The sequence below is a fragment of the Amblyomma maculatum genome, chromosome 5, assembly GCF_055883805.1.
Source record: "Amblyomma maculatum isolate TAMU_Amacu chromosome 5, ASM5588380v1, whole genome shotgun sequence".
Taxonomy (NCBI): domain Eukaryota; kingdom Metazoa; phylum Arthropoda; class Arachnida; order Ixodida; family Ixodidae; genus Amblyomma; species Amblyomma maculatum.
This window is the reverse complement of record NC_139348.1, coordinates 155,315,349-155,342,150: the sequence shown is the minus strand read 5'-3', so window position 1 is coordinate 155,342,150 and position 26,802 is coordinate 155,315,349. Positions and strand designations below refer to the sequence as shown.

Genomic DNA, 26,802 nt, shown 5'->3' with positions numbered 1-26,802 from the left:
GAACTGCCACTGTGCATACGAAATCGAATTGGCTTACGACATAAATTCTAAGTCGCCCCCATCAACAACGTCAACACTGTCAATTTCTTCCCTAGCGTCATCATCGTCATCGGCCGCATAAGGGCAACCGCCGAACAATGACATTTCCCGACTGTGAGCAATTATTCCAGCCCTGTGCAACCCGCGGCCGTACAAACGCGGCTTTAACACCCCGGATCTAACATCCCCAACCAGATCTACGTCACTTCTCTCGACTGTTACTTTTCCTTTCGTATTCACTATGAAATGCTGGAATTGCGATGTACACCCTATTTGTCTCCTCCTTTTGTCTCTTGAGGTAACTAACTGCTCTGCCTGGATATCTTCATGGTTTTCCCTAACTGCGGCATCGAAAAGCTTTATACAAGCAAAGAGAACCCCTTCGATGACGCACAGTTATTTAGGTGGGCATAAATGCGTTCTCGTCATCAGGCGTAGTTCAGAACGCGCAGCCACAAATCTCTTGAGCGACAGCTTGCAGCTGGGCAATCGTTGTAGGCTATTATATTCCAGACCTTGCCATTCTAAAGCCAAGAGGAAGAAATGAGTTTTAGAGAGGTACGCAATGCCTACCTGCGTGGTAAAATTACCGACGATATGTAAGGCTAACGCAAGACGCAATGACATCGAGGCCAACGTTGTTCACCCTTAAGAAATCGCTTCAGATAACTGACGCGGCGGAAGGCTTTCGAGAAGGAACTCCTTCAATGCTGCACTATGTATATACCCGTCTATAAACGTGACGCCATCCAAGCGAGGAAAGCTTCAACGTCGCCAGAAGAGAGGCTACCGTCCGGTCCATTGTTCGCCGTTGCACGGGACCTAAGATTACATAGGTGTGTCCTTCCTCACGGAGAAAAAAAAAAAAAAAAAAAAAGATGAGTATACGGGCGAAGCGAAGCGCTGAGGCACTGCAGCTTGAGGCGGGAAAGAGACAGAATCCGCCACTCGGGTAGTGCTGCTCGACCCGGACGTTGTTTCCTGCACGGACTTTGCCGCATTGGAGAATGCGAAGAAAGGGACCTGTTCCGAAACGCACAGCTTGAGTGCAACGTTTCGGGGTCTTCGGGGACTTCTTACTGTCATTGGTAAGTTTCACATTGGACAGATTGAGCCTGCCCTTTGCCCGAAGGAGAGTGGTCGATTTGTCAGGCACTGACCTGAAACGAGACGCTTTTGAGGCGGAAGCCTTACTCGGCTCACGAGTGGCGTCAGCAGAATGTGTCCGCTGGAATTGGCAACAAATAGATACCAAAAATATAACATGATTTTGTATCAACGTTGTCAAGCAAGCGTTGTTTGTGCAGCATTCAGGGTGGTGTCTGACCATTTAGCATCCACCTGCTTTATTGGAGGCCAGCTTCCAATCGTGATTCGAATCGACAACATATGCACCTTCAACTGTATGCCATTAACCGCCGAAGTGGTGTCCCCCAAGAAATGAGACAAACAATGCGCCTTTCCTTTGCTCAAAACTAACCAATTTTCACATCAGGGAAGACTAACACGTTGCCAAATTCTGTGTCAGTCTCTCAATTCCAAACCTCGAAGCAAAATCGTGCTAAACCATGCTAAATATATGCGTCCGCACGTCTTTTCTGGTTTAAGTGAAGCTAAACCCGGGCTAAGTTTATTAATACTGCACGCCCCCCCCCCCCCTCCCCCCCTCCACAATTTCTTCATTTCTCATGGGTTTAAATGAAGCACATTTTTTTTTCACTCTTAAAAGAATGAGGTAGCACTGCTACGCTTCTACCTTTCACATCACTGCGCGTAATGAAGCAGTATTAAGCATAGTAAGCAAACTAACTGCACGTCTAGTTATCCTGTTTCAATTCATTGCCCCACTGGCAGCCGTATCAGTTCGACAATGATGGACTGGTTTTTGGCAACATTAAAGGGGGATACACTTCGGACAATTGCATGCAACTCAAGTGACTACTATATACTCGCGGACAACTTTGTGTGCCCCTACTGTAAAAGTTAGGCGGTAAACGAAAGGGCCTCTCCGTAAACCTGTAATTGTGAGGGTTGCTGTCGGGGCCATTCAGTTGTCGCGCGCGACAGTGCAATGGAATCTTTTCCGTATAACCGTTGCCACGGTAACTTAGCTTTCACGAATGCAATCTGGCGGGAAATGACATTTGCGCCTCGTTTCTCCAGCCTTGCCTATGCACAGTACGACAGAAAGTTTTCTGCCAGCATAGCTGCGAGAACAACTGCCGAGTTCGTACTGCCGAGCTCATTGTTCAGGGCAGCCAAATATACGCGCACCGAACAAGGGGAAGCCGCTCTTCGTGTTCCCGAGGTGGGGCTACGCGCTGAAAGCGAGAATGACCTTTTTCCTTGCGAAGGTCTCGACTCGGGCCACTTTCATCTTCCTCCGCTTTCGTATTTCCTTACTAGAGAAAAGACGCTTCGGTCACTTCCTTGTCTCGCATTTTAACGCTCATCCTGATGGAAAATATGGGTGCGAGCTGCTTTGCCTTTTAGCTACCTCAATCATTTCCAGGCTAATCTCTCTTCTTTTGGTGAGCTAAAGTGTGAGAATGAAGCCATCATCTCCACTAGGAAATATTCAGCCCGCGAAGCTTTATCTGGCAATACGTTTCCTGGTATATTAAACCGACAACGTTAAGGGGCTCCGTATCGCAGAAAAGCCGGTGTTGTCATCGTTATTCTCCGTTGTTGTAAAGCTGTAAAATCAGAGCCAGTATGCAGGCAAACTCGCGATCGTACTGCGCTGCCGCAGTACAGATGACACACAAGCAGCGTAAAAGATGCGCCTAGTGTATGTTTCGCCTTACACCGAATGCGAAAAAACAGTCGTGTCAATAAAAATAACTTTCGCGAAATGAACAGGTTTTGTTAAAGGTACTATCGTATCGATACTCTTAAGGAGAACTTGCGCGTCCCACTAATGTTCGAGAAATTCCGTGACCTCGACAGAGGTCACGGTTGGATAGGGCGTTTAGAAAGCGAGAATGCGCTTTTCAGGGTACAAGGAGCGAGAGTACCGACAAAAGAAAACCATGTTATAAAACATAGGGCGAGTCGGAATGTCAGTTTCACTTCAGCATGTCTTTTCGTGTCTTCAAACGAGCCTGGCACAGTTTGACCAGAATATTGTGGTGCTGGGTTCGGCTACAAAGAGGGCTCTCGATCGCAGCACACTCTTACTCGGAGGCAAATTTGTAGAAAGACTAACACTTGAAATCTCTCCTTAGCAGAACTTGCACAGTATCCGTATTCTCGGTTCTGAGTGCTTTTTTTCTATGGCAGACCGCTGGAAGTAATGCGGAAGTGCTTAAAGAGATCACTTCATTAAGCAGCATGCAGAAGCGTCATGAAAGAGAATACGTAGGCTACGATTAGGACTGCTTCAAGGTGAAGCTACAGTCACCCTCGAAGGCCTGAAACCAGAGACATGAAATTTAACGTCGAATATTCCAGAAATATCTGCTTTGGTCAATACTTCAATCGTTCCACCGCCATGAATATAGACTGCAGCCTATCCCTTTTTTTTTTTTTTTTAGGTACAAAAGCGAATAACACACGATTCCGAGAAGGGCCAACGACTTGAAGGAGACAGTCTGAGCTTCATTCCTACCTAGACCCTCCGTACAAATGCGCTTTGCCTTGTCCATAAAATCGGCTTATAGGCGTCTGCTCACAGCAGGATCACCGTGGTTTTGTAACTGACTGGAGATGCATCTCTGTCGCGATCGCGACAGAGATGCATCTAAATGACGCCCGATGCTAGCGACATCGATGTCGCTAGCATCGGGCGTCATTTATCAAAACGCGACTTGTTAAGCACACAAAAAAGATTAGACTGCAGTTTTCTTTCTTCTTTCCTGCATCGTGTATTACTTGCAACAGCTTTTCCTTCGCCTCGAGCAGAGGCCTCAATGCTTTCTCAGAATGCTGAAACACGCATGCATTGCCCGTGATGCTGTTGACAGCACGCCGCCTTCCCCAAAAAGTCACTTCGACAGATCTGAGGAGTGCCACCTTAGACGGCTCCAAACCAGGTGTATCGAAGTATGCAAGGACTGAAGTGGTAGTGGCGGTAGTTAATTAAAACATAGTGGAGTGAACGATGAGGGAATTGCCCCCATCTTTATTTGTGTGCTACCTTTACGCGAGGGGGAGCTCCATTTGGCGAAGAGTTTCGAACTCGGAAGACAAAAACTGTTATTAATTCGATAGGAAAGAAGGAAAGTGTAGAATTACATTGAAATTAGAAAAAGGCATATCAGCAAAAGAACCTTTCTTTTATAACTCAAGAAACCGTGCCTTCCTTCTTGAAGCTATATCAGGGTGCCTTAGAACACGCCGCTACAAAAAGAAATTTAACCAAAGATGACACATGTGCTGTGTGAGGTAAGGCAGTAGAAACAATTGAAAATCTTATACTCGAATGGGATGGTATCCATCCAGACATCAGTACAGGCACAATCGCTCTCCTTGATAACCTGGGGTTTGGCGACAACTGTGGGCAGATGAATGAATCTCCGGCGGAAGTTAGCGAAAAGCGATGGGAAGATTGGTGGCTGAGCAGCAAAGCGGCGGTATAAGGTTAGAAATGTAGGGGTAAAATTTAGTAAAGCAAATTAATAAACATTAGACAAATATATATATAAAAAAAGCGAAGCCTGGTGACAACTGCCACCACCCCGTTGCAAAGGGAACGCTTACATATTCCATCCATTCATACTTCTAGTTCGAGAGAACAGAAAAGACCGTAAGAGCCCTTTCAAAGCTTAAATTCGGTTGATGTTCTTCCAAGACTTAATCCCTAGAATTAGGCGGGCTCGGCATTGCGGCCTGCCCACCATACGGGAAGGCCGAGTGCAACTTGAATCAAGGCCATTTGTAATATAAAGATCTCGGATTATCTGTAATCTATTCCATCGCTATCATCCTCCGCGTAAAGTGGCCGCTGGAATCGGAATCGATAAATCGTTTTACTGTTCAGCCACATTCTCCATTTATCTCTTTAGGCGGACTCAGAATTAAAATCAAGTCGTGAATTGATCAGTGACCTCTTCTCTCTACGGGGAAAGGGAGGGGGGGGGGGGGCTGGAAACTGTACCTTTAAACGCCGCCTGTGGGATTACATGTTCACCCACGCTATGCCGACCTCAAAACACAAAGAGCTCTCATCATCTCTGCGCTTCAAAACAAAAGGAGGATCGCTGAACAACGCCGCGACAGCCTGAAGCCCCAAAAGAAACAGTGCGCTCCGCAACCTTCTGTTTCTTGTGGGGTTCACAGAGAAATAAGGGGGGGGGGGGGGGTAGAGAAGCCTTTTGTTCCCTTCTAGTGTACTACACACCCTCCGTCTCAGCCTCACCTTCAAGAAACAAATCAAAGCAAAAAAAGTATATGCTACAGGGCCAAATAAACTCGCCGTTGCTTCTTTTTCCCACGGTTTCTTCGGCGCGCGCCTCCTTTTAAGCTCCACTCAAACTCTGCACGCAGGGATGACCACTCTTGTCTGCGGAAAGTGGGATGACGTGATGTGGTCCACTTTCAAGAGGGAAGCTAAAAGAAAATAATACAATAGCCAGAGAAAGACAAGTCGAGCAGCAGATAGAACAACACGACCGCAGAAAGAACACAGCTATTAGGATGCCTTGTACATGTGCGGAATAAGCGAGTGCCCGTTCGAGGCTTCGAAGCTCTACGAACTGCGCCAGGGCTGGAGGAGATGCAGCAGGGGAGGAAACACCACATCCTACGGCCGGACAGACAGACGCGTCCGCTAAGCGTATACTACACACGCTACACGCGGTGTGCGGGACGCGTGTGGTCGCTTCTGCCGGCCCCATAGGTGGAGGTGGGCGTCTTGATGATGGCGGCGGCACGGGACCACTCCCTGGCCATGTGAGCGCGCGCGCGTGAACTCTCTGACTCCGAACACCAACAGCAGAGGCTTGGACAAGGGAGTGGCTATTCTAGGTTGCGTCAGGAAAATTCCCTGCCACATCCCTCCCCTTCGTGAAGGCCTCCAGCAGACTTCCAGTGATCATTGCGGCTGGACCGCTCCGTAAGGACTGCGATGATGATCCGGAGTGCAGTCCGCGATAATGAGCACGAGTGTGTGTGCATGTGTGTGTGGGACGTTGGGCGCTAGTGTGCGATGTTTATGTATGTTTTCATCCATCTATACATACATCCAAACGCGGTAACGGCACATTCATCCACGTGGTATTCGGGAGCGTACGTGTACGCGCATACGTAACATCTCCCGGCCTGCTCATGGATGTATATACAACCACGCGCGCTTGTGCCCGTGTATAAGAGAGAGAGGCATGATGGAGAGATAAATTGCCGTGCGAAAGTTGCGCTTCGCTCCGGACCACCGCTCTCTCCGTTGAGTGACGACGATGGCAACAGCGGCGGGGAACAAAAGATAGTGCGGCTCGCGTAATGAGGACGGATGAGCAGGATGCCCCGCACCACGGAGTCTCGCCTTATTGCTACAGTGAATCTGTAGTATGGTCTAAGGTGGAACGCAGGAATCACGGAGGCCCCCGGAGCAGACTATGGGTGGCCAATATGAAACGAACATCGAAGGAGCCTCGCCTGGAGAGAGCGCTTTTTAAAAAGAGGCATTCGCTTTCTTCTTCACTACGGGCCGGTATCTCTTATTTTTTATTTATTTATGGCGCTGAGTTTGCACACACGCCATAAAAGGTGGTGGTAGAGTCACAGGAATGCGTGGAGTGCAGCCATGTGCAAGAAGTCACATAAACTGCGTGCATAAATGTTGTTTGTTATCCATGAGTGGAAATGAGAGTCATTACTCGGTGAAAGTCCAGCTTTTTGTAAAATGACCTTTTGTACATGCGAAGTTCCTGGGCATGTCCATATTAGACGCCGGACAGTGGTGTCGCAAGCGGGTTCTTCGCAGTGTGGGCATTTGTCGGGAACTGGAATAGTAGTACTTTGCCACTGGTGTCGAACGGCGGGCGTAAGGGCCACTCCGACTCTCAGCCACACCATTTCCCGATATCGGAACCGCCTTAGCACATACGTATATTTGTATCTAAATCTGAATGTTGCGCGTACAGGCGTTCAGCTAAAACAACTGAAGGCAGGATGCTTCATAAAGCAAGCCTGAAGACTAACGGAAACAACGAACGGTTAATCTGCGATAAATTTCGTTATAACGAATTCACGGAGGTGCTGTGAAAGCGTTTTGCTCCTATTTAATGCTTGAATGCGCGATTTAATACTCGCTGTATGCAACGTCGCACCAACCATGTATGAAGCTTGCACGATGAAGAAAATGGCTGAATTATTGGTTGAAGTGCAAGCATGGTCTGATACGATATGCCTTGAGCTAGCCAGATCCGAACGGCCCGAGTGCCCGGATCGCGGCGAGAACTGAATTCGGCTGCGCCTCGATGTCGTTTTCATCGGTGGCTGGTGCCACTCATGCCGCGCGAAACAGGTGCTGGTGTTACAAATAACAATCGTGTTTGTTTCATTGTGCCTTCTTAACTATACCTTGTAAACGACAGTTTTTGTCCGATAAAGCTCTAGCGCAGCGCTCAGGAGTTAACTAAGCAGAGAATGAGATCGCCTTGATCACATTTGAGAACAATTCACAGCGCAGAGATTGTTTTCCCTCCATGCGCCTGAGCAGCCATCTCGCTCTTTCCCTTTTATAGTATCTATAAATAGCGGACGGTTTCTGAAACGCCATGTGGGTGGCCGCCGACAGCTAACGCTTTCCCGAATGTTGCTCTTATTGGAGATACATGCTTGTTCTAATTAAATTACGACCCTCCTGACACCTTCTTGATCTTTCAGGAATGTGCAGCTGACCGGATCCCAGATTCAGCTTAGGGTGAGGTCTTTTAACCAAAACGAGGCCTCCAGCGCTCGGGCGACAGCGGGCAGCGCCACTCGTGGCCTCACTTTGTCCGCAGCTGCATTCATATTCCGACCATAGAGACACCCAAACGTGGCACTGTAAACAAGTCTGAACTGACTATTCTTGTTACAGCATCATACTGAATAAACAGTGCATTGACCGCAAGAAAACATACCCACCAAAAAGTAGAAGCATAACTACTCCCTTGAACAATGTTTTCTTTGGTCCCGGAGACTGGTTGGTTGGAGTGGTTGGACGGAGCGCTTGTTTGAAACTAAGAAATATATTTGGTTGTCGGTGTCGGCCTATCCCCAGTTACCTTGGCCTGAGAACGGCGGGAAACTAACGAAGTTTCAAAGTTCCGTGGGTCACCCCATGGCGCTTATGCGCTGCGCTGTAACAGCACATTCCGTGGTGGTCGAAGTCAGCGCAGATAGCGCCATAGAGTCGTTATCTACGCTGTTATCTTCAAGCTGAAACGGCGCATGCGCATTCCTAGCAGCACATGACGAGTGAGACGACAGCGTCGAGGTGGTTGCCTTCATTAAGAATGCGCATGTTGCAACCGGAATTTACACCTCAGGTCTTGTGTCATCTGTGTTCCTCTTCTGTCCTCACACTGCCGAAATATGACAGAAAACCAACCAGCCCGACAGCTTGTCCTTTTCGGGTCTGGTGGTGCCATCTATCAGCATCACACGTTTCTCGCATGTGCTACTGAAGTTGGAGGCTAGTCTGCGTCCGAAATTCGAACCAGCGACGTATAGTGGCATGGTTTCAAGCGATCGGCAAATACGGCTCCCATATTTGCCGCGTGAAGCATGGCCGCCTTAGTTGTGCACGAAAACACAGACACACCGAATAAAATAAAAAACTGGAAGAGAGAACTTTAACAGATGTCGATAACCTCACTTGAAAACATTTCGCCCGCTCAACTATAATGATTTTGGATTCATATCAGTAAGCAGCCTTAAGTGACTGGCGAATTTCTTGCACGCAATACGCCAGAAAAGGGCGCTAAAGCTGTTCCTGAAAGGAGTTTATGGACAGAAATGCCGGAAAGTACCCCGGTAATACCCTATGCACTCAGACTCGAGAACGCGCCATTTCTGCACGGCCACTCACGACGGTCGCGAGGCCTTGAAACGTTTCCGGCGCCTTCGCAAGATGCATGCCTTTACGAGTCGCTCCAGTATTTCGCATATCGCCACGCAATCTACATTGCAGGGCCGGGTCTATGCGTTGGCTCCAATAACCGTCTCCCCGCGGTGTGCCAAGAAAAAAAACGCAGATAGCGCAGTTACAGACTGCTCTGCTCTGCTTGGCGTGTGCCCAGTCGTAGGCTGGGTAAATGGACAGCCATTACGCGAGCCGAGATAACCCGTGCCAAAGTGCGTGCGGACGAGGGACGTGACCACGACGTTTTACTTACGCGTATGACGCTCGAACGCCTCCTCCGTAGCTCGTTGACCAGCCGGTTATCTGAGAAGCGAATCTACTACGAGGTCAGTAAAAGGCGCTTTATGAATTGGCAACTGCTGGCAAGCGCTCACGTAGAGCGCGTCTCACTGTAACAGTGCCCAGCCATAGCAAAAGGAACGATTCGATTTGTTTATCTGACCCGTAAGCGGATAGGGAAGGCAGTTTAACGTTCCGCGGTGTCAGTTCAAACTTCGCCCGCACGCGCACAGCCGCGTATACATGTAGCTCAATAATTCTGGCTTTGCGGCAATTCTTGAAACGGCTGCGGTTGTGAGGAACAGGGTGCACCCGCCGCGGCTGTGACCCTTGGTATAAGCCCACCAGAGGAACAACATGATTGCCATCTGCAACTCCTTTCAGTTATCAAGATTAAAATTGCCGAAATTCCCACCGATTCTTGTTCTTCCCCCTCTTGGTTTTTTTTTTTTTTTTTTTTTCTGCCTCTATCCAACACCCATCTTTCGTCATCGCCAGTTTTGTCGGCTGCAGCCTTCGAGAGTAGGAAACTTTGTTGACGTACCCCGCAGTGCGTACCCCGCGTAGCCACGCGGAGCTGTGTTCCATCTAAGTGTGACTCACCCTGCTCTTGTCGACTAGGAAGTCACTGAGTAGTTACTGATTGTGGAGGAGAGTCGCTGACAGTGACAGCCTATGCTTCAATCATGGTCTTATCTTTAAGTCATGGAACGACAGGAATGGAAATGAAGAAAGAGGACAATTACAAATATAGCCAATGATATAACAAGTAAAATACGACAGCAGGAGTGGCAATTGTATAACTGATGGAAAGCCGGGGATTATGTGGAATTAACAGTTGTCCAAAGGCGACAGTGCTGCTCAAATAGATGCTCATAGTAGTGCAAAAAGAACCGAATTTCGCAGAAGCAAGGCATGGAAGACCAGAGAAAAAAAGAAGCAGAAAAGGAAGGAAATTTCGCTTAATATTTGGTACAATGACAAGTCATGTATATGTCAGAGTCTTTTTGTCCTGGTGTAGTTAAAAAAAAAGTTGTACTTCTGAGATCGCCCCCTGAAGAGCCAGCCACAAAGGCTCGTAGGCATGTTTTCTTATTTTGGCAGTTGCCATGTTTTATTCGAAGCAACCTTCCAAGATGCGCAAGCTAAAGGGTTCCACAACACAGAATTTAATTGCAGGCGAGTACGCTGTGAAGCCTTATAATATTCAGTGCCTGAGTGGTGTGCAAGGTTCTTGTTTGCGATTATCGGATTACGAAAAAACTCACCACACTCTTTTAGTCCCACGCGTGTCCTTGGCATGTAGGATGGTGACCGATCGTGTGCATCGCGCGCGCTGAATGTATTTCAATGTTAATGTTTACAAGCGCAGGCCCTTTGCAGCCAGTATGTATCGATCAGCCGAACAAATCCATATTGGCGGCGCTTGGCAGCATTCTCGAGAACGGAAATGAGGCATTATTTAATCTCAACCTCGGCGACAGCTTCGGTACGTCACGCCCGCTGGCGCTGTTCGCTGACCGAAAGAGTTGTAGCCGGGCGCATCCCACGCAGTCTGGTTTCTGAACACAACCCTTCCACTTGGCAAAGGTCCCTGCTGAGCGCCGCGCACCACATGGGAGGTGGGGCAGCCTTCCCGTTTCCGGTGAGTAGTATTTGAATGAGGCACACTCTGGGACGCCAGTGATTAACTTTATTGCTTTTTGTTCGCATCTAGTTGTAGTCACGGAATCAAGCTCGAATGGTAGAATGCGCTGACTATATAGGACAAATAGGAATCACACAATTACGAGTTTTTGCGCGACCCCTTGAACAGACTTAAGAAAGACTCATTATTCACAACGCAATCGCATGCGCTCCACGTGATCGTCTACAGCATGCAAGAAACAATCAACCGAAAAGCTATATGTTATGGCGAAGGCTTGGCATATAAAGTATTAACTAATGACAGCTGCAGATTAGATTCGCGTTAGATTTTATGTCTGCATTCAGCTCCTTAGGGGGAGGTGCTGTACCGCAAATCAGTTCAGTTCAGTCGTTCAGTCGTGTCCGACTCTTCGTGACGCTATGGACCATGTCAGGCCACGCTTTCCGGTCTCTCACTATCTTCCTAAGATCACATAACTTCATCTGCAGTGCCTCGAGGATGCCATCTAACCATCGCGTTCGCTGCCTACCCCTTCTCCGGCGACCCTCAGCAAGCTGCAAAAGTGGTTCACAGAGTTATTTCGCGACGGGGAACGCGTCTTCGATCAATATTTTGTCAAAGACGCAAAGAGGTTATGATCGACCAATAGTCCCGTGCTTTACTATAATAGGCTGCGCACTCTGACCCAAACAGCCGTTCTCTCCCATAATAGACTCGGACAAGAACAAATTTTACGTTAAAGGAAATATTTCTTGCAGCCAAACAACGGCTGCTAAGAAACTAGAAGTGGAGCTTTCGAGTAATAAATAGTAGAAACAAATAAAGGGCTAAGAGATGCGGCCAGACAAGAAAACAGAAGAGAGCGCGGTACAGAGTGATGCATGGGAAGAGAGCAATGAATGTGCTGAAAGTTGTGCAATTTCTTTGGCTAGCCTTGCGACAGAGAAAGAAAAAAAAAAGGAAATAAAAGCCGCAATCCACGGCTGTTTTATACCCCACTAACGATAACGTCCCGACACGCATGATTACAGGTATATCTCAAACCAGGATCGGACAGGCATCCCTACACATGGGGCGCGCACAATCGCGGAGAGTTCATGAATACGTGAAGCGGCCCCCGGGAGTACCCGACCCACGCGGAGTCATTTCTGCGGTTTTCTTTCGGTGCGTGCGCGATCGAGATGCGGAGTGTATGTGCGTGGAGTTATGTGTAGACTAAGCACCCTTTCTCGCCTGTTTGTGCGCACGTAAATGCCGTACTGGTGAAGGCGAAGGGCGATAAGCGTGATTTACTCCGACAGCGACGACGGCTCGGAGAGTAAATTGGGGTCCTTGGGGCGCCGAAGGTGTTAAATTAGTCCGTTTTCTCCCGGGTCTTTTGTACTTTTTTCTTTCGACCGCCCCTTTTTCTCGTTTTATAGAACGCTTCTTCCTACTCATCTGGCTTTTTCTCCTGACCTTGCAAATGGGAGCCAGGCGCCCTGTCGTTAGGCGTTGTGGGGGCGTTGCATGGTCGCTATCCGCGAGGGAACGGGAGTCAGTGAGGAGGAAGCCTCATGCGTTCTATTTTAAGCGGCTCGTCTTTAAGTTTATTCCGACTAGCTCTACTTATGATTTCGTATAAGGAGCCAAACTTGAGAAGTACATATGAAGAGTCGGGAGTACGGAGAACTAGGAAATCATTTTAACATGTGCAAAAGCGGCTACATGATGCCGCATGTACTATGCGTATATCATATTAATCGTTTCCAGGCCAACCTTGGAGCAAAACGTTCACAGGAACACTAAATTTGGTTAGGTCTTCGCAAGTTGCAGCCTGCAGATGAATGTTTCCCCTGAGGTATCGAAAGGTGGCGGCACGGACGCCATGCAGGTCGATCGCAATGTGTAGTTCGCACTTCGCCATCCCGACGTCACTTCTGATACTTGGAATTATACGACCAACTCCCATTTTTCCCCGTCACATTAAAAACGATTTGATAGGACGATGTTACGTTTTTATAAAAAATTATAAAAACGTAAGAACCTGAGGTGGCTAAGTTCTCAACGTCGCAAACACGTGGAGGCCATGCGATTTGACATTTTTATTTTCTGAGTAATTTCTGCCATATAGTCCTGCGTTTGAAATATGTGGCCAAATTGTTCAAAAGGAACCCATAGCGCCAGTTTAAAGCGGCATAGTGCAACATCTTCCTCACTGCACTAAAAAACAAAACAAAAACAAAACAGAGGCACTACTGTTTTCGTCGAGCCGAAGTCTAGTAATAACATGTGAGTTATTTTCTATCTTCACTAGAGTGCTCTACAATGAAATTTGGACTTTGTGATTCTACAGTGTGTGCACTAAAAATTCAGGCACTGCCCTATGTGGAGTTTGGCCAAGTTCAGAGTTGACCTCTAAGGATTGCTCATTACAATCAGGGCATGATAGCCCAGCTAGGAGCAGACAAAAAAAAAAAAAAGAACGTTGTTCGAGCGTTGCAGAATTCGAAATGAGATATCCCGGCTTAACATCTCTCCAGCATACGCGATGTTGACGGAGCCAAAGAGTACGTCACTCTGACCAAACGCGAAGTTCAAATTAGGCCGCGCGCAATAAAATAGTACACACTATACCTTCCTTCAGGGGACCATCTACGGTCTCCTATTGACTCCTTTTTTTTTTTTTTTCTTTCTTGGCGTAATTATATCAACAAAAGCTTTTTTCTTGTTTATATATTCATTGCATTTTTTTAATGCTCTAAGCTGATAAACAGCATCCGACACAAAATGCGCTGCCTTCGCTTTCCCCACCGGCACGATTTCGGTAGTTTCTGGCGAGCGAGACATGCTTGTGGACTCTCATGCGCCGCGCTTAATTCACGGGCGCGCCCTCTTTATCCGCCTTCGGCGACACAGCTGCAGGTGCCTGGAGAAAGCGTGCGAGTACCATCGCGAAAGGCGTTCGCCCCTGCAGGTCTACATAATGATCTCGCGCTCTCTCGGGCGGCGGTCATCCATCATGGCTGCCTGACGGCCTTTATTGCACATTGCTAGGAGGCCGATTCTGCACCTTCCACAACTTCCACTCCCCCCCCCCCCCCCGGTAAAAAAACCTTACAGTAACGCTGCTTAATATTCACAGTCTGAGGTGTAACTTTCCTTGGTACCCACAAGCACCGAAACAGTCGGCTCAGCGGCCGGTAGTCTACTCGTGTTATCGGTAAGCTGACTTTGATCGGTGACTGCAGTCCGAACACTTTAATTCGATGTCATGTTAGCAAACGACTCCGGCAATTGGGAACGAGCCCGAATCGCTAAAAGTCTCGTTCCGGGCATCGCGTGCTTCGGCAACTCTGAACGATCCATTCTATTGGAGACCATAAAGCGAAAATTGAAAACCGGAACACTGAAACTGTACCGCTGTGGAAGAGAGTCCATCCAAACTAATTTATCTAAACTTCTAAGAGGTCACAGTATGTTAACAAATTTTCTTTGATTACCAAACAATTGAAATATTTCTCTAGAATCTGATAGGGTATTTCTTTTGCCATAATTTTCTTTTAGCGCTGATGTAAAGGCTGACGACGGTGAGGTCGCACTGATGCTTTCTTCGAGTTGTACCGTTTCTTCTGCAGAGTATATGGATGCAGTTTTATTGCCGTCTTATTGTACCTTCATCTTTTGGCGATCATGGACTTCCCAGGCCCTCTTATACGAACTCCTCATTTCATCAATGCCAAGCAGCATGATGGCCACCGTAAGCAATACCAGAAAGCGTCTTATTAGTTCAGGATCAGAGCCCATTCGTTCGCTTGCAAGGATACGTGAGCTGTCACTGTTTCACGCTAAGCGGAAACCATAAACCTCCGAAAACAACTTTTTAATTCTTGAATTTCTCAGTTTTATTGATGTGGTAATGGGCCATGGCTTCCCTATTACTTCACGCACTCGTTGCTGTTTTCTTGTGAAATTTGTGATATATGTTTTCCCCTCATAACCGGCAGCAAGTTCCCGATCCTCGTGCAAACACACTCAGGGGCAATGACTGATTTAAACGCGTGCTTTAGCGTCCACGTAATAAAACCGAGCGTTCTCACCCAAGTCTATACTAGCAGTGCTGCGTACATCGCTTATCACTCATCTATAGGAAGAGATCTGGCATCAGATAAGACCACCATTCTGTATATAGCGACAAATAAGTAACAATGCAGAAAAAAAATGACGGAGGAGTAACGCCCAAAGGCACAACACATGAAGGCAGCGCTTTATATACACATACAAGTGTGCTTCCCGCAAACACCCGGCAGCTATGAAGGAGTACTTCCGAGTTATTCCGAAAGCATTTATGCATCATTTTGTTTTATCCGAACCAACAGCAGCTTGCGGTGCACCAAGGTTCAACGCCCTTCGGATTGACTCGGGTCTTTGTGCACCGCCTTGGTTGCTCCAGCAAAAGCAGTTTACAGCTAGACGGATCGACTAGACCACGGTCGCTGTATATATATTAGGCGCGATCTCGAAAGAAGATGCGCCACCACTCGCTGGATTAAACCCACCTCGAAGCGAAGGATGCTTCGTTCCTGGAGAAGCCTTAACCCTCCACCCTCCTCCACCCTATCCGCCGCCGCCATCATCTCTCTACAGATGTTTCCTCACGCCAAGAGTTCGTCTGCTGCGTGCGCGTAGCAGACGACGTCGCCCGCCACGGCCGCCTTCCTTCCTTAGGCCGGTCGGCCATGGTAATAAACGTTAGGCAACGAGTCTGGCGGCAGGCGTCGCCATCGGTCAAATTTCCAGCTTTTAGCACTTTCTTTTTTCTTTTTGTTTGCTTTGACCCCTCGCACGGTAGGAATTTTAAAGTCCGAGAACAGATAACTTTACGTTGTTGGGTTCGTGCGTGTACTTCCCGGCATTTTTTCTTTTCTATCCCTGTGCTTTCTTTAAGTGCGTGAATAATTGAATTCTCTTGCATTTTTTTTTCTGCTAAAATATGCATTTTTGTTGCAAGGAAAATGGAAATAAGGAAAAATTAAGAACTTCGCTCCTATTTCCCTCTCTTCTATACTGGATGCCAAATAAATCTTTGTTTACGATCGCCGGCCCATATTAAATAACCTGGCTTAGAAGCGAATCCAAAATTCAAAAAATATGCATTTACGATTTGTCGCCCTGTTCATCGTACGTAAATGAACTACTTAACTGATGGTAGCTGATGCCAGAGCTTTCTGTCAGCGCCTGACAGCCGTCTAGCAGAGAGAGTTGCTTGGATCAGGGAACTATAGCTGCGAAATGGTGACGATCAAGGAAAACAATACGCGTAACGCCCTCCCCTCCTTCCGCAGTCTCAGTCATCCCTTGACGTAGATGGGTGCAATATAAATTAAAAATAAATCGGTTGGCAGTAAAGGAAAGGCGCAGTATCTCTCGCCTTTGTTTCTGTGGACCTGAACCGCGCCGTAAGGGAAGGGATGAAGGTGGGAATGAACGTGGAGAGAAAAAGGTACCGTAGTGGGGGGCTTCGGAGCAAGTTCGACCGCTCGAGGATCTTCAACGTGCACTGACATCGCACAGCACACGGACGCCTCTCCGTTTCTCCTCCATCGAAGCGCAGCCGCCGTTTGCCATTTTTCAGACGAGGTCACTTTAGGTAGATACTTGAGCGCCAAATAATTCATTTGCCGAGGTCTTTGGGCACGAAAAATGATATTCGGCATAAAAGCCTAGCACCCAGAAAAAAGTTATTACTTATGAGCTATAACTGCTTAAACGAGGGATGTACTGTATCCATAACACTGCAAGCAAAAGAAAAAGAACGATCATTTTTGTCTGTAAGACTGGTTCCCAAATAACTCGAAAAACGCATGTATACCATAACGAAGTAGTTTAACACTCATAAATAAAATTTGAAGCCACACGCATGGTTGCTCTGAGCCCATATTTTCGTTTCGAGTGAGGTTATGGCTCACGACCTGACCATGCAAGAGCGAGAAGCCGTAGCCTCACGTCAGCAGACATTTCGCTGGGCTGACAGCAAACAGTGCGACGGAATATTCACAGCTGCCTATTTCAGCATGTCGCCGCAATTTTCCGAAACCGCCACGGTATCGGGGCTCCTTCCTCGGAACTATTACAGACTAGAACAGGAGTCGTAATGGCACGCATGTGGGCTTTTCATATTCCTGATAATCGTGATGGCAACCATTTTGGAAACGCGTCCCGATATCACGCGTTTACCATGCGCATGAAATACAGGGCGAGCTGTCATTGAATTTGAACCGCTATTGCAGCGGGAACTTAGGTGTTTCCATCGGGCGAAGGACGCTTCCTCTTCGGATACAAACCAGTTCCGGCGCCACTTACACCACGCTAACAGCAGGCGCACGATGCAGTCAAGAGAGCAACATGGCGACGGCCTGAGAGTTCTTGTAGGAAAGTTTTACATAAAACACTTCGGCAGCATTGTATAACGAAGCTTAGGTGCGCGAAAAAAAAACATTGACAGACTTCGACGTTAAGGCCCCGCTCCATGGGGTGCACGAGCGGCGTGCCTACGCGCATTTTCACGGCGCTCGCTGCGCGCTCGCGCCGGAAAAGGCTCGCCGGTTTTTGGCTGGCGTGCATCAACCAGAGGATGCAGTTCTCGCGACTTCCATAACTGCCTTTCGCGCCGTCTCTGCGATATCTGTTCACTTCTTTTTCATCGGTTCTGCCGTATGTAGAAATGTGTGCACAGTCGATCGACACAGTAGCGCGCACGCCAGAGACGCTCCATGGAGATGCGTACTTTTTCTAACCTTGTCAGGGCATGCACTGGGCGCGTAGGCGCCTCGCTCGTGCGCCTCGCGCGCGCACCATGGAGCGGTGCCTTTAGTTGTCGATGTAACCGATTATTTCAAATGTATTTGTTTTATTCAAGTGTTCTCAGCTGTCATGGTGGCGCAAAAGAAAAAAAAAAGAAAGAAGGAAGCACAGCCTCTTCCTCTCGCTTTTAGCCCTCGTTCCAAGAGCAATGCAGATGAGTTGGACGGACAAAATACTGCGCTGAAGTTGTATCAGTCGTCGTCCAGGTATAGGTGCACAAGGATTTCGGCACTCGTTCGTGGCCGAACAACAAGTAACGCAGCCATCTGGCCGTCCGGGTGGTCCCTCATCGCGTTCCCGGCATCCATTAGGACGAAGCCGCGGGAGACAGGTTTCGTTTCAGCTCATTTAGCGGCCGTTTTGCCTAGGACCACGACGCCTAACTGCGCCTGCTTTGCCTACCCTCTTCTCTTTCGTCTGATGATCCTTCTTTTTGACGACCATTTTCGTGTTCGTAGCTTTTCTTTCATTTCCATTTCACACGTCCATGTTTCCTTCTCGGCACATGCATTCGCCGTTAACTGCCGCTCCTGCAGGCTTGATGAGAGGTGAGGATTGACGATGTGGAATGCTTCCTCGTAGTGCGCTGCTCTTGAAGGACTATAGCTGCCTGGCCCTGGCTGCTCGCTCGAGAATCCAGAATCATATTACGCTGAGTGCAAAACTGCCCTCCCGGAAATTTCGCGGTGAAGTCCACAGTGCTGGGAACTACGCCGTCTGAGTTGCCGTCCAAAGCAACTGTTTCGCTTTGGACTGGTACGTGGTATGGTTTCGTACGCTATGGTAAATGGTATATGGCATGATATGACGTGGTATGATCTAAGATCATATCGTATAGGATAGTCCAAGACACGATATGACGTGATGTGGTACATATGTCGGCTTTAAAGTGCCGAGACTGTGTGTGGGCTATGGAGGGGCCGTGGTGGAAAGATCTGCATGCACTTCGACCGCCTAGAGTTTCTTAGCCTGCACCGACGTCTGAGAGCCGCACGGAATTGTTCTCCATCAATACGGCCACTGAAACAAAAATCCTCACTTTCAACATCATCCTGACTACATCCATTGCCGGTTAAAAGCCTCTGCAACATTCGTCCGTTCGATCTCGTCCTGTGCCAGCTGCGTAATTACCCGCAAGCTTACCATATCATCCGGCCGCTTAACTTTTTCCCACTTCATGCTGTTACTGCCATCCCTTAGAAATCGGTTATCGTGCCCTCGCATTACACGATCTGCCCACTCCTATTTCTTCTCGATTTCAACTAGAATGCCAGACGTTCGTTCCCTGGACCACTCTGCGCGTTTCCTGCCTCTAAAGGCCCCAATATAGTCCGACGTAACGCACGCGCGCGCGCACGTCGGCCTCCGCGACGTTACGTCGGCGAAAAACCGAGGTCTATAGTCCAACGTCACGGCGTGATGGACGTAGCGAGCGCGAGCCGACGCGGCCCAACGTCGCCGACGCGCAAATAGAATCTCGCCTATTTCTCGCCGATCGCGTCAGCCGCGTCGGCCACGCATCCCAGCATTCCTCACGCGCAGTGAAGATGGCGGCTTGCATGTAGACAGCGACCGCGCGCGCATTTCAGACACTGTTGCGGAAAAGCTGCTAGAAGGCATTCGAGGGCAGCCCTGCGTCTATGAAACCAAGCGGATTGACTACAGAGACGTCCAGAGGAAAGAAAAATGCCTGGGATGCAAACTGTCAGTAGAGCGGCCGGCCACAGCTGTGAGTTTTTCGCTGCGGTGCGTGTGCCATACACGTTTTAATGCATTGCTCTATATGAGGTGTAACGATGGTGTTGTTTCACTTATCTGCAGTACATTCAGTGGAAGAATAGTAAAATCTGCGGAAGCGGCTTCGCATAGAGTTGTGACCTGTACACGCCGGAATCGAAGGCCATACTCGATTTGGCCACACGGAACGTCAGCGGCTCAACAACCAGGGAATTCGCGAAATTTATGGAATTCTACAGAAACTGCGGCCGGCCGAAAAAGTGATCCTCATTGCTGTGTAATCTATAACTCTTCTGTATTCGTACAGATACTTAAATTATGATTAGTTTTCAGTAAAACACGCGCGTACACAATCATCGTTCCGTCTGTAGCCGTCGTCGACGCGGGCTCAGACCGTTGCTGGGCTGAACGTCTCCACGGCTGTCTGTACATGCTTTGTGCCATTTGAACATTCGCAGTAAACACACCGCATCATTGCCTTGATCACAACAATAATTAGTGCCTCGATAGGCAGCCAGTTCGTCCCTGTAGGTGACCTGCCGTCTGCTCGAAAATGCACACCGAAAACGTACCAGCCCTCTAGGGCGTCGTGTGCGCATGCGCGACGCGGCACCGGGCACGCCAGCCGCGCCAGACTGTAGAAGCGGCAGTTTTTTGACGCGCCCGTCGTAGCCGACGTGCCGTGGCCGACGTCACCGACTCAGCGAGTCGCGTCGAAAACGTCGGACTATATTGGGGCCTTTAAAGGCCACCAAGTGTTGCATTTAACGCTGTTCGTAGCTATATCAGACAGAAGTGGTACCATCACGTTTTATAGCAGCATTAAGCAGGGGATAAAAGAGGGGCATCTGGATAAGCTCATGCGAGCACCAAAGGGTACAAGCATATTCGTACTCGTCGTCCCATGCAGGTAGAGAGAGAGAGAGAGAGAGAGAGAGAGAGAGAGAGGATCACCTTGTACGCGAAGCGCAGCTCCCAGACGCTCTTGGTGTCGTGCAGGCAGTCACTCCTGGCGACAGAGGACTGTCGCACGCCAGGGGGTAACATGGCTGCCGCCACCAGCGTGATGGCGGCACTCCCTCCGGCCTGGTCCGCGACAGAGGGCGCCAGCGGAGGGCCGCGCGGGGCGGGCTCCAAGTAAACGCCTACGCAGGAGAAAACAAAAATACTTGTCAATCTCTGATTCTTTACTGTAAAGCTTGACTTTCTAGATTACTCAGTGACATTTTATACATATTTTGTCACAATTCAGCAGTCGTTCCACAGGCAATGAATCGGTGACAGATAAAAGAACAAAAAAGCGAACCCCCCGACATCTGGCTACGAACACGTCTAAGTAGAAAGACCTTGCTTATTGTAGTTATACCATATGCATGCGCATTAAAGAGCTATTGGCCGAGTAGTAAGGTGCCTTGTGCCAAACCGTATCACAGGATCACTTCGACGAAGTTGGGCATGAGGCAAAGAGATGCGAGTTAATACTAACAAGAAGCCCTATCATTTTCTTAAAGGTAAAAATAGCCCACACTCTTGTCTTTCAGGCGTCATGTCGACTTAAGTGTCTTATTGAAGTTGCAGACAGAAGCACAGACATTTCGGGATACCGCCTGTGTCGTGAGCAAAAGTGGAGAGACCATGCGCTTTGAGAAAACTATCCGCCAGCTTTTTCTGACAGTGAAACAGTTATTTCTGAGAAGTGCATTAGGTACCATGCATAATGTACTTGCCTTCTTGCCCAAGCAATTTTCTCTGGCACATCTTTTTATACATCAAAAACGCAATCGTAGCAGTTAGCGTGGTCTCTCCACTTTTGCTCACGACTGTACATCATGCAAATTTAGAATATGTTTGGTAACTGCTTAGCTCCGTACTATACTGCTATATTCAGTACTGACTTGAACGTGCTTACGGAGCGTTAATAGGGAATTCTGGGCAAAAGATAATTAAAACAGCAGCGTAAAGTAAAAAATCGCATAGGTGTAAAAACTTGCAGGGAAAAATTGGTTACGAGGTGCAAATACGTGAGCTTTGGGCGATAAAGAGAACGACGTAGTAGACAAGCTCTGGCGCAAAGACGAAACAGAGCGTGTCGGTGGTCTGCGCTCTTCTGCGTAGAGAAGCGCAAGCAATCTCAGCGGCAAGGAGTGCTTCTTTTAAAATCAGAAAGCGGCGAAGCAATCACGGTTCGATGATCTGACCGTGCAACGCTCACGCTAAGGAAACATGTAAAGTAGAAGCTAGGCTAAGCGAAGCCGGCGAGCGAAAAAGAACGAGCAAGAACAGGCGTGAAGGTCGGGCAGTGCTGTTTTTCTTTTGTTTTCTTTGTTTTTCGCAAGTTCACGGCAGCGAGGAGAGCCACTGTCAAAGCGTTTCATTCCTCGCACCTTTTGGAGCAGAGATGAGGTCAGTTTTATTTTATTTTTACTCACAGTCTTTTGCTTCGGAGGAGATAAATGCGATTTAAAGCCTCCTGGAGTCTTTCTGCACACGTTGACCTCAATGCACGGGCAAGACGGGTAATTATTTCCCCAGCTCCGAATAACGCAGGCGGCGCAATCACTTTTCATACCTACAAAACGCCCAAATTGAAATCCTGCCTCATTTTCACGCACCGTTTATATGTATATGTCTTTTGTTTTCGAGACCTCGAACAAATCAGGAGCGTATGGCGCCCTCTATAATAAGAAGCAGTACACGATAGGTTTGGGTCTGAACGTGGTTTTGTGTAGCCACGGTCGATCGACCATGTGCACCTTCACTGAGCGGCTGTGGTACAGCGTACGCGTGCTTTCAATGGGCTGAAGAAGGGTTTTCTCCAAGTACCGACTCGATCTTTAGGGAGTGTGCTGCATTTCACACGCCTTTGCGTTGTATTAGAGAGCTGTGGGAACGTACCTTGTCGTCAGTAAGTGTAAAGGAGGCAGCCAATCACTGAGCTAGGTAAGGCGAGGTAGTTATTCTCTGGTCGCCTGCCGCGTCTCTGACATAAATGGGCCCGCGAATATACCTTCAAATTCGTCACATATGTGAGACGAACGAGAAAACGGCTGTTTAACACCGATCTTGATAGTCAAGAGGGCAGTAGACTTGAGAGACTCTTTTTTTCAGGCTCATCGCGGAAACATGGGCACTTTCTCTTTCTTTCTTTCTTTCTTTCTTTCTTTCTTTCTTTCTTTCTTTCTTTCTTTCTTTCTTTCTTTCTTTCTTTCTTTCTTTCTTTCTCTCTCTTTCTTTCTCTCTTTCTTTCTTTCTTTCTTTCTTTCTTTCTTTCTTTCTTTCTTTCTTTCTTTCTTTGCTTTGCTTTGCTTTGCAATTGCTTTTTGCAGCACATGAATGCCTTTTAACAAAAGAAAAGGCACACAGAACTTAAGTGCGGACCTACATGTAGTTCATTTACAATGTGACCTCGTTTCATAGGCTGGCGCACTCAGGTTTAGGCAAGTATAATTTCTCTTTAGCGACGTGCAACAAGCGAGGCTAAGAATCGCGTTAGAGTCAAGCAGCTTAATGAAGCCAGACCGAACGATCTCTATAAGTTCTCGATGTGCATTGTTGCGTCCAGTGTAGGCGGCGGCCAACGTGTTAAAGCTGCCGACTGACATCAACGAGAGTGCGCGTCAACCTGTTCTTTGTATCAGATGTGCTATCAGGTATACTATACTGTCAGCTTATGCAGCTGCCACGCCAGGGGCAGTTCGCACGAAGATACAATAAACATGCCAGCACGACAACAGCAGGGGAAGGAAAGCGGCGGAGCAACCACGGCGCAAATGATATGCCGAATGAAAGTTCATTTGGGACACGACAGGACCTTGAGACGCGGTGAGCAAATCATTCCGAGCCGAGGCCGCGTGCAGCATGCATCAGTCATCCGTGCCGAACAAATATTAATGACGAGGCTGCGGTCGATCCATCAGGCTCCAAACAGACCTCGTAATTATATTCGCGTGCCACGGAGATCGCGTGAAAGGACCAGTCACGTGCCGCACGCTCTCGGTACACTTCGCTCTCGTTTCACTTTCTCTCTGAGCGCTTTTGTTTGCTTGGATCACATTTGCCGCTGACTCAACTCTCCGCCTGCGCGCCCTCTAGATCTGCAAATGGAATGGTTCTCGTCCTCGACTCAGTGTATGAAAATTTGGGAGTACTAAACGCAACTTCAGCAAAGGTTCCAATGCTGTCCTTTGCAGTGACAGCTTTTTGCTTCACATTTCATACCGCGAGAAAGGAGTCTGTTATGCTTCTGCCGTAGGGTGCCGTGTCTATTGCGGTGGACTCTCTCTTTCTCGAGGCTGATCTCTCAAGGCGATTGATGATTAAACTGATTGTAATCGGAAAGTTTAAACCCCCCCTAGTAGGAACGCAGCTGTCAAAATGAGTTCTCCAGAGAGCGGGAGGCCATTTGTATGGCGCCATTTCGTTTGACGAGCACGATGCGTCAGTTCTCCTTGTTAGGCTCTGTAAGTGCTCAGCAACGCGTGAACTGTTCGCACGACACGTCGATCCTGAAGGGTCATATCTTGGAAATTGGCTGCTAGCCCAGCTGATGCAAAGCACTTACGACAACCTCCGGCAGTTTCGCACGTTTCTTGCAGATTATAACAGATAACTGAAAAGTTGTAGAAAACTGTAAGAAACGCACACAAGTGGTTCCGTAATTCGTACACCATTATTCGTCATTTTTCCCTCAGAAGCTAAATCAGCATTTTAAACCGGCCGCGCTTTGCCTGACGATGCTTGCTGTAAATACGAAGCCCACCACTGTTACTGGCAAAAACCAGAAGATAATGATTAAAGTCTGGTTGAGCACGCCGGGTTCGCAGGAGCTCGTTGGGACATGCATCTATCTCCCAGGTGATTGCGTGCTCGTTGCAGTTTTCCACACGCATTTTAATGTTTCACTAACAATTCCATGATTATTGTTGAAACAATACTGAAAGCTCCTATCGTGTATTTCCATGCAGGCATGCTACACGATTCTCTTCTTCGTACCCGATGTTCTCGCAGTTGGCAACAGCCGACCAAAGAACAAACTGCTTACAGTCATCTAGCCAAGTATTTCTGATGTAGATCAATCATATAGTTTGGCATCCTTTTTTTTTCCCCTCAAATATACGCCCGAAAAGAAATGAATAGATGATCGACCCTCAACATTACGCCAAAGAAAAATGAGGTAATTTGTGATATATATGGTAATTCATAGTGCATGAGCGTTTCCTATAGTTTTCAAGTAGAACACTTGTAAGAAAAAAAAAAAGGATCAACATTCGCCACAGGCTAGCTTGTTTGCCTCGTAGGCCTCGTGTGAAAATCTCCACGGAAACAAAACGCAGCTGGAATTTTCCTCATGATAAAGTTTGAACTCGCACATTACGTGATTGCAATTATTTATGTACTAACATGACTCCATCAGACGCGTGCCTCATACGTTATGCCAAGGCCTTATCTAACAACCAGACTGGAGCGGTAAAGTACGGGCAACCATCCCCTGCAGAGTTTCGTAACCATCAACCACAGCCAAGGCACGTCAATGGAGCCCACAAAGCCAGCCCAGTGTACAGCATCTCGATAGCCCATAACAACACTGTGAGGGTCCGTGGCGAAACCAATCCCAAAATGCAAATAACGAGCGGAGCAAACGGATTAGACGAAGCGGGCGGCGTCGTCAGATAATAGCGCAGGGTCAACACCAGCGTTGACCCCCGGTTCGAAAGTGCGGCCAGCGGCTGCGCCATTTTGACTTCCCTTCCGGCTTATTTATAGCTTACGGCCCAGGCCGTAAATAATGGCATCGCATCGGCCCCACAGGGAAAACATCCGAACGTAAAGCGGAAAGGAAGCAGAAGACAAGGAACACTGCCAGCGAGAAACAAAAATGGAAATACGACAAACTACAATATGCGAATAATTTATGTTCGAGCTAATACCTGCTGCCACCAGAGAGAATGAGTACATCAAAAGCAGGCGGGGAAAGTATGGCTGATCATCAAAGCCAGCAGACGATAAATGAAAGGAACACCGAAGAACGCGCCCCATTACAGGCGCTTACCTTGCAGACGACAAAGTGAAGCGTTCATACGAAGCCGACGAAAAACGAAAAGGAAAATAGACACCGTCAAGAGCGCACATGATCGTAGCGAGCCGTAGAGTAATGCAAAACAGGGTGCAGACGATACTCACGGAGACTTAAAAAAAAAAAAGAGACGGAATATATATACTGCCGTGAAAAACGCACACAAAGCGAAATCCTTCGCAGTGAAATATAAAGCAGACGAAACTCTCGTCAGAGAAACAATTTTGTGGCAGCATCGCCCCAGGTGGCGTGCGTGTGCGCACTCCCACCGAACCTTCTACAGGGAGGGCCGCGGCACGCAGGCAGGATGCGTCCGTGAAACCGTAAAGACCAGAAGAAACCGAAGAGGAAGAAGTAAAAGAATGAGACAAAAGAAGGCGACTGGAAGAGCGAGAGCAGGCGGCACGCCACCATCCTAAACCGGGGCCCCCTAATAAAGCCGGCGGCGGCTACGCGCGGCGGAGAAAACTGAGGCCCCTAGGCACGTGCTGCCCCCTTGCGGAACGCAGCGCGTGGGGCCACTTTCGCTAAGCCTAACCAGCCATTGGCGCACGCGTCTCCGCTCCGAGCTCGTGTTTATTGAAGGCCCACTCGCGCGCCGCCGCTCCCTGTATTTTCGTTGTCTCTTATTTTTTATTTTTTTTTCACTTTGGCCGCACGCCGTGCGCGGTGGCAGAAGGCAGTTTCGTAATTCTTTTCGCTGGGGTCGAAAACCTTCGATACCAACGGCAGCAGTATGTCTACGCCTCCGTCACGACGCATGAAGTACTCTACAAGTAAGCGGCGCTCGGGTTTAGGGTTACGCAACGTATACGTAGCGGCGAAAGTCGTGCAAACACCTGCAGGACTCTCAGGTAGAGCGAGCGCGCACGGTGAGTTGTTGGAGCAACGTGCCGCGGCCTGCGGAGCCATTCGTTCGTGATGCCGGCTTATTATACACATATTCTAAAGTATATACGGTGCCCACTCAGCCGAATGGTATAGTGGGCGGATCGGTAATTCGTGCAGGTAATTAAAACGGGGATGAATGTGGCAACCTGGCTGAGCTAGGCTGCGTGTACGGGCCTGGTTCTGTCAGCAAGTTCTTTGCGCAGTTTGTCTTGCATTCAGAAA

At 48.3% G+C, this 26,802-nt stretch overlaps 1 protein-coding gene across 1 annotated transcript in view; it reads right to left on the bottom strand.

Moving 5' to 3' along the window:
* The window catches only part of mwh (multiple wing hairs), a 60,743-nt gene extending 39,988 nt beyond the window's left edge, over window positions 1–20,755 (bottom strand). Inside the window, exon 1 of the mRNA XM_084604774.1 lies at window positions 20,571–20,755. Within this exon, the coding sequence (XP_084460900.1) occupies window positions 20,571–20,663 (93 nt within the window). The 5' untranslated portion in view covers window positions 20,664–20,755. The remainder of the gene's footprint in view (window positions 1–20,570) is intronic.
* Window positions 20,756–26,802: the final 6,047 nt, after the last annotated feature.